The sequence below is a fragment of the Hippopotamus amphibius genome, chromosome X, assembly GCF_030028045.1.
Source record: "Hippopotamus amphibius kiboko isolate mHipAmp2 chromosome X, mHipAmp2.hap2, whole genome shotgun sequence".
NCBI lineage: Eukaryota > Metazoa > Chordata > Mammalia > Artiodactyla > Hippopotamidae > Hippopotamus > Hippopotamus amphibius.
The window spans coordinates 120,292,591-120,300,455 of NC_080203.1; the positions used below are offsets into that span (position 1 = coordinate 120,292,591).

Genomic DNA, 7,865 nt, shown 5'->3' on the forward strand with positions numbered 1-7,865 from the left:
CACATACCCCCTTCCTCCGTTGAAGCCTTTCCTCTGGGATTGTGGCAGGGAGGGAGGTGAGAGGTACACTGGCAGAACCTGGCATTTCATTTTTGGAGCCTGGCCTGTCACCCTGTGCTGCTCCCGACCTTGATTAAAGGCTGGCTGTCCTGTCCTGCAGGCCACTGAAGCAAGCAACCCCTTCTGGGGCAGTAAGTCCTACCGGGCAAGTGATATGAGAGAGGCCCGGTGTGGATGGGGTTGGAAGCCAGGACAGGGCGGCTCAGCATCTTGCACCCAGAGAGGACTTGCTGTCTCAGCGTGTCCTAAGGGCTGGTTAGAAATGCAGAGTCTCGGGCCCATCCTGGACCCGCTGAAGCAGAACCTCCATCTCCCCAGGATCCCTGGGTAATGGCTTGCACCCCCAGTTAGGCCCCTGGGTGGGTCACCTGGCCCGGGGGGCTGCCCAGGGCTCACCCTCCCCCTCCCTGGCCGCCCCCCACAGAGGGTCCCCGGGGCACCGCGCTGACTCTGCCCCCAGTGGGGGAGCTGATGGGCAGCAGCAGCAGCATTGAGCACGGCTCAGTCTCCCCGGACTCCGACGCCCAGCCCAACGTGTTCTTCGACAAGTCCCGGCAGCCCACGCACCGGCTCAGCCAGCTGCTCAGGTACGGCCGCCCACCACTCAGGGGACAGAGCACCTCCCAGGTGTAAACAGAGGGCGGCAAAGGGCTTTTGTTTCCTTTCCGCACGATCAGTAGGGTGGCCGGGGTGGCCGCCAACAGTGTAAGCGAGGAAGGCAGTGCGGTCACTCACTGTCGCTTCCCCTCCTTTCCCCCACCCCCTTCTCGTCCCCTCTTCCTCCCCTCCCCCTCCTTGCTTCCCCTTCCCTCCCACTTCCTCCTCCTCCCGTCACCTCTTATTCTCTCCCTCTTACCCCCCTCCTTCCCCCTTCCTCCCTTCCCCCTCTTTCCCCTCGCTCCCAACACTGGTGCTCTGGGGGTTAGAAAAACCACTTGTCTCTCTCCTCCTGCAGTTTCATCTCCTAGAGGGTGGGGATGCGGGGAGCCACCTCTTAGCCCCTCCCCTACCATGTCCCTGCATGGAGACTCTGCACCTGGGAGACGGGGGATTGTCGCCTGCGTTTGTCCGCAGCGTTCCTGATGAGAGCTCGGCCTCAGAGGACCGGAGCACAGCCTCCTCCCCGGAGGACAGGGACCCGGGCCTCTTCCTGCTGCGCAAGGACAGCGAGCGCCGTGCCATCCTCTACAAAATCCTCTGGGAGGAGCAAAACCAGGTGGCTTCCAACCTGCAGGAGTGTGTGGCCCAGGTACAGGCCAGGTGCAGGGGCCAGGTCCCAGAAGAGGTCCAAATGGGACGGTGTTCCTGCTACCCTAGAACATTTGCACAGTTACAATAACCACCATAAGTATTTCCCAACATCCTTCCTTTTTCCAACAAAACAAAAGAAAATGCAAAGAAAAAAAAAAACAGTTCCACTGAAACCTGAATTTGCAGAACACTGCGGTGAAACCAGGCACTGATGGGGCAGTGCTGCCTCCTGGTGGAAAACAAACCAAGTGGCAGCACAAAGCCCAGTTAACCCCCAGCTGCACGAGTGGTCCTCAGAAGCTGGGAGAACAGCCACTTTAGGAAGAAAGGTTATGGGTGCAAATATTTGAGTTTTAACTCAGTTTGGATGGGAAAAGTTCCTTTTAGCAAGAGGCCACTGCCTGCTATGAACTGCGCCTTCTGGCAAGGCCTGTTGGGGGTGGGGAGGGGTGGTTTACAAGGAGTTAAACAGGACAGCAGACCATTCCTTGAGGGGCTTAGTTGTGAGTGTGTGTTTGTGGGCCAGAGGAGAGGGGGCCTCTAACAGGAAGGATATGCAGGAAATCCCAGGACTAGAGACCATGTCTCACCTGGGGAATCGCCAGTTCCATTAGCAAATGGATAATGGACAGTCTGGTTAATCTAGCTGCCCACAATACTTCTTGGATTTTTCCCTCCCTCTCTCTGATTTACTTAGTGATTGATGTTTTTGGGGTGGGGGGTTGATGGTCAGAGTTCGGAAGAGTTGCATCTCTCAGTCGGCCACATCAAGCAGATAATTGCGATCCTGAGAGACTTCATCCGCTGTCCGGAGCACAGGGTGATGGCATCCACGATATCAAAGCTAAAGGTGGACCTGGACTTTGACAGCTCATCCATCAGTCAGATTCATCTGGTACTGTTTGGATTTCAGGATGCTGTAAGTGCCCCATTTGGCCCTAGAGAACATGTCAGAAGGTAGGAAGCCCACTAAAGTGGCTCACAGCCAAGACCATGGAGTTCGATTACCTTCTCCCGTAGTCCCCATCTCCTCACCTGTTTATGCCTGAATCCCGAGTGTCAGCCATTTTCTTAACACTGAATATGCATATACAAGTGACTGGACCGACTGCATCTGGCCACAAAGAGCAGGAGTATAGATAGGATTTGGGAACGAGTGGCATCTGCCAGCTGAGTAGGTGTGGGGTTTAAACTATGTGTCTGCCCAAACAGGTGTGAGTTGTTCCAGGCCCAAGGCCGTATCTGGCTTAGCTTTGTGTCTCAAGCCCTCAGCACAGAGCCTGAGGTTTCATAGGTGCTCCATAAATGTTCGTTGAGTAAACAACGAAGAGGCCCGGGCAGTAGCTCCAATCGCTGTATGTGTCCCCTAGACCCCAGGGTGACTTAGAGGAAGACTCAGTCCAGAAGAAACATAAGTCAGGCAGAAACCCAGGGCAGCACGGTTAACACTTTATCTCAGAGTAGAAGCCAATTCAAATTAGCACTCCTATTTCTTAAAAGTACAATGAACCAGCAATCTGGATTTTTGTGATTTGTAGGTAAATAAAATTTTGAGGAACCACTTAATTAGGCCCCACTGGATGTTTGCAATGGACAACATCATCCGTCAAGCGGTGCAGGCTGCAGTCACCATCCTCATCCCAGGTAAGGGCCCTCTTTTTGGTCAAGGTCAACTTCAGGCTATGGTGGCTATGGTCAGACAGGTCCTCTGTATTCACCAATTGTTGCTCTTTCCCATCTCAGGTATATATGTCCCTGCAATTAAGTAAATGATGTCACAGACCCCTTTGGAGCCAAGATTTTGTGAACATCTAAGAACATCTCCTGGTGCTGTGTTTACGTGTCCCCTGGGGTGTAACTGGGGAGCACGCATTGCAGGTAGACTAAACTCAGCATCTAAAAGGAGCACTGAGCTTGAGGGTGTGGATCCTACAGAGCATCATCTTATGTGCTCAGGAATTTCTCCTAGTTGGTTGATGACTCCATGGCTCTCTCTTCTGAGAATCATGTGGTAGCTACAGGAATCTTTGGCTTTTAGAGGCTCTATTTTTGAACTGTTAGAGCAGCTGCATACCCAAATTGATTCTCCTTCTGTGGTGCCTTCTTCCTAGGAAGGGAGGCTCTGCAAGGCTTCTGTTGACGCTGCCACGTACTCTTTACTTTGCTCCCTCCCTGTCATCCTCTGCCTGCTTCCCGGAACGCACTTGACCCAGACTCAGCCTCTGGGAGTGGCTTGTTAAACCCCAGGACTTCACTACTCTCTACTCCAAGCAGGAAACTGTCTGTAGTAAAAACACAGGCCTGGATGGAAGCCCACCTGTCCCTTTTTAAAACTGCCCTTGGCTAGCACCTTGAAGCTTGTTTCCTCATCTGTAAAGTGGTGGGGACCATCTTTTCAGTGCAGAGCTATGTCTCCTCTGTTTATGAAGTTAGCAGCCCCCTGATGGAGCAGCGCATTGGCCGGGCTGGCCTCTGAACAGCCGCATTTGCTGGCCCAGGACATAAGCTACACCAGGCACTGGCCTTGTTGAACCGTGGTCCTTTTCTTCTGTGATTCCACAGAGCTCCAAGCCCACTTTGAGCCTGCCTCAGAGACCGAAGGGGTGGATAAGGACACGGATGAGGTGGAAGAGGACTATCCCTCCGCAGACCCGTCTGGAAGCGAGGCGCAGGCAGCAGGTGGATGGAGCAGGCGCACTTCCGCGGTTGCCCAGGAGGCCCAGCCCCAGCAGCTCCACCAGCAGCACCTGAGCCTCCAGCTGAGCAAGCTCAGGCAGGAGACCAACAGGTGGGGAGGGGAGGGACAATGACCTGGACCAAAAGGGCAGTTCAGTTGTTGAGTGCCTCACCCAGGTCTCAGAAAAGCATCTTTATCCCCATGGAACTGGGCAAAGAGAGATTCTCAGCTTCAGCTGGGGTGCTAGAAGGATGCTTCCTTTTTTTTTCTTTTTTCTTTTTTTAAATATCAGGAGTCAGACAGGTAGAGTGCCTTGCCACAAGCCATACTAAAGGCAGCAGCATCTCGGAGTTTTCTCTCTCCACCGAGATGAGTTCCCTGACATGGTGTGTGGGTCCAGCAGCTCAGCAGAGGACATCTGCGGCCTGCCCCTGCTGAAGTAGCTGAGTTGGGGGTCAGTTAGCAATGCATCGACCGACAGGTATCCCACCACCCTGACCAAGGAAGTTTGCCCTCTCCTCTTTGAATCTCTCCTTTGTGATTTGTCACGATCCCTAGGTTCCCACACATAGTAGATGTTATTTGTTAAATGCACAAAATGATTCCCAGTTGCTCTGGGAAACCACGTCGTCGGTGGGGCTATAAAGTATATAACCCACAGCTATAGCAAACGAGTTGGTACTGCTTCCAAATGATGCCTTGTTGCCCTAAGATCACTGGGAATGGTAAAATTTAACTGGGACAAAAGGTGTCAGGTGTACCTATTTCGGAAGAAAAGTTGTACGCACCCCTGGAGATCTCTGAAGTTTAATTTTGGGCAGACCCAATTTCTTTTTAGAAAGACCCGGAGTTATAATGAACTGGTAGTGGTGGCAAAACTTTTTAAGTTTTGAGAAAATGACACATGTGAAAGTTGATAGTAGTACTTAGCACGTCTTTAAAATGTGTTTGATAAGATTTATAATCATCAAATTCATAAAATGTTACATATGGGCTATAAGGTTATTCCTTCCCAGGCACTGTTATCTTCCATCTCAGTAGAATTAGTAATGAAATAGAATTAGTAATGAAACAGCCAGCACCCAAATGCGAACGGCTGACAAACTCCTACAGACACGCCTGCCCTTGTAGGATAGAGATGCCTTAGCTGCTGTTGGGCACAGCAGGAAGGCACCTACTGCCCTGAGTGATGCTGACGAGGGTAACAGGTCTGTCCTGAGAAGTGTTTGTGAGACGAAGCCCCGTGAAGTGTTTACCACAGTCCTGGTGAAGTGTTCACAGTAGTGTCCCTCCCACCTTCCAAGCAGCATCTTTCCTGCAGTCCCTCTTCCCAGCTAGCCATTCCAACAGCAGCAGAGCTTCTGTCTCCTTGGCTTAGTCTCTGGTGAGGAAGGAGGAGCCTGACCACTAGTTTCAGCCACTTGACCGGACTTAGGGAGACAAGTTGACTGAGTTCACTGATCACCATCAGGTTATCTTCTGGTTCACGATACATTCTGAGACAAAATATACCCATGCTCTGAGTGTTAGTCTTTGTTTACAAGGGGAGGAAATACAAGGAAGGAGCCCATGTACAGGCTGAAACCTGATCACCGAACTTTGTTGGGATGGTGCTTCCTTTTTTTTTTTTTTAAATCTCTGTTCAACAAGTGTTTGAGTCGAATGGAATCATGTTAGGCTCTCTCTGGATGATTTTTTTTTTTAAACCAGACTTTTGGAACACCTAGTTCAAAAAGAGAAAGAGTACCAGAATCTTCTACGGCAAACCCTAGAACAGAAAACTCAAGAACTGTATTACCTTCAGTTACAATCCAGATCTAATGGTGAGTGATATTCCACTTGCTATGACTTGCATGTGCGTGAGACCATTTCAAATCTGGCTAGTATTTCTAGACAGCCTTGACACAGTTGAGGTTATTTCTCGATCAGACCAGTAAGTACTCCAGTAGATTCCAGAATACTGGTCAATAATAAAAAGGAACTACCAGTACATTCAAAACCAGATGAATCACAAATGCATTACGCCAAGTGAAAGAATCCAGATTCAAAAGGCTGCATACTATGATTCCATAAATATAGAACATTTATACAATATTCTGTTAAAGGCAAAACTACAGAGACAGAGAAATCAGAATGGGGGGGAGGGACTGATTATAAAAGGCCACGAGAACTTTTTGGGGTAATAGAAGTATCTCTTATCTTGATTGAAGCGGTGATTACGTGACTCTGCTTGTCAAAGTTCTTAGCACTGCATACCTAAAAAGGGTGGTTTACTGCATAAATTATACCTCAGTCAACCAGCCTTATGCATTTGGTGCCCAGAAGGGCTACGGCTGACTCTTGGAATGTGGAATGGATAAGCTGTGATACCAAATCTCAGTATTAAAACCTATTTCCAGTGCAGTTAGGGATATGCTTCCTTAGAAAAGGCATTTTAAACATGGGGATACACATTTAAAGTGGGAGATAATTAGTTCGGAGTTTGATACTATTAAAGGTCTCATAGGTGTAAAAGGTATCACAGGTAAGGAGTATTTTAACCTCTGGAAAGTGACTCCAAGGACTATGGACTGTTGTGCAGTGTGTAGCAGTGCAGTGGAGCCAGGTTTAATCCATTTCCTTCTCACATCACATTCTGGAATAGTTTATTTCATCCACTTTGTTACTTGAAGAGTTTTACGCATCAGTATACAACATAACAAATTTCTAACCATTACAGAGATGACAGAGAACTCAGGGTCCCCTCCTGGGTCTCACAGGCAGAGAACAGATAAAGAGCTTGTCGATTGGTTGCAACTGCAAGGAGCAGATACGAAAACAATTGAAAAGGTAAACTTACAACCAAACCATTCCTATGCTATTATTACAAAACTGCTTAGCTCTTAATGTATTCGATCTTTGTTTCAGATTCTTGAAGAGGGTTACACACTTTCTGATATTCTGAATGATATCACTAAGGAAGACCTAAGATACCTTAGACTACGGTAAGAATAGCCTCAAAACACTTTCTGTAACAGAAAATGACCTTTTTGGTGTTACTAGACTTTTAAGTAAAGCGATAGAAAACAAGGTGTTGGTAACTTTCCCTTCATTGACGTTAAAATTCCCTTTCCTGTGGCTTAGAAAACAAAAACTACTCAACCTCCCTCCAAACTCTGGAGTTTTCCAAGGTTAAAGTTGGGGAAGTCAAGCGCTAGGCCCAGCTGGGAGTGGAGTGAGGAAAGACCTGAGATGCCAGTGGGCTACACCCAAACCCTTCTTTCTTTAACCTGCACCCTGCATTTTCATCCCCCTGTCATCTTAGCCTGTTCTACAGACACACCGGCACTCCTGTACATACCTCTAAGGCCACGTCAAACTCCTGCTAGGGCACAAATGTCACCTCCAAATGTGAAGAGGCCATTCCTATTTAAGTTTTTAAGTTAACGACTGCATTTTTAAGACTAGACAGCAAATCTAGAAGTATATATACTATGGCTTTTGCTGTAAGGGCTCCTAAAGAAGTAATCTGTGGTGTTGCTGTGAAGTTATCTTTTCTTACAACTCTAAAGACAACAGCTGTTTGTTTTGTAGCGGTGGTCTCCTCTGCAGGCTCTGGACTGCAGTCTCCCAGTACAGAAGACAGGCTCAGCGGGCCCCACCGACCCAAGATGAGGCTTAATCAGTCAGCTAAGGCAGCTGACAGAGGGAGCCAAAGAGCTGACATATTTGTTGTTAAAGCGTCTGTTAACATACACACAAATTCTGCTGTGTTTACATAAGGAAAACACCATTGTTCAAATGAACAGTTTAAGAATTTGAAGTTTTAAAGAGTTACGGAAAAAACTGTTACCTTTTTATTTATCAACATGTTTTAAAGGGGAGTGGAACTGCCTGT

General features: G+C 48.5%; 1 protein-coding gene across 1 annotated transcript in view; it reads left to right on the forward strand.

The window, feature by feature from the left end:
* MAP3K15 (mitogen-activated protein kinase kinase kinase 15) overlaps nt 1-7,706 on the forward strand; it is a 131,337-nt gene extending 123,631 nt beyond the window's left edge. The window contains exons 21-30 of the mRNA XM_057718468.1: nt 485-647; nt 1,135-1,309; nt 2,045-2,230; nt 2,850-2,955; nt 3,874-3,983; nt 4,044-4,099; nt 5,699-5,811; nt 6,708-6,817; nt 6,896-6,972; nt 7,562-7,706. Coding sequence (XP_057574451.1) covers nt 485-647; nt 1,135-1,309; nt 2,045-2,230; nt 2,850-2,955; nt 3,874-3,983; nt 4,044-4,099; nt 5,699-5,811; nt 6,708-6,817; nt 6,896-6,972; nt 7,562-7,649 — 1,184 coding nt within the window. The 3' untranslated portion in view covers nt 7,650-7,706. The remainder of the gene's footprint in view (nt 1-484; nt 648-1,134; nt 1,310-2,044; nt 2,231-2,849; nt 2,956-3,873; nt 3,984-4,043; nt 4,100-5,698; nt 5,812-6,707; nt 6,818-6,895; nt 6,973-7,561) is intronic.
* The last annotated feature ends 159 nt before the right edge of the window (nt 7,707-7,865 follow it).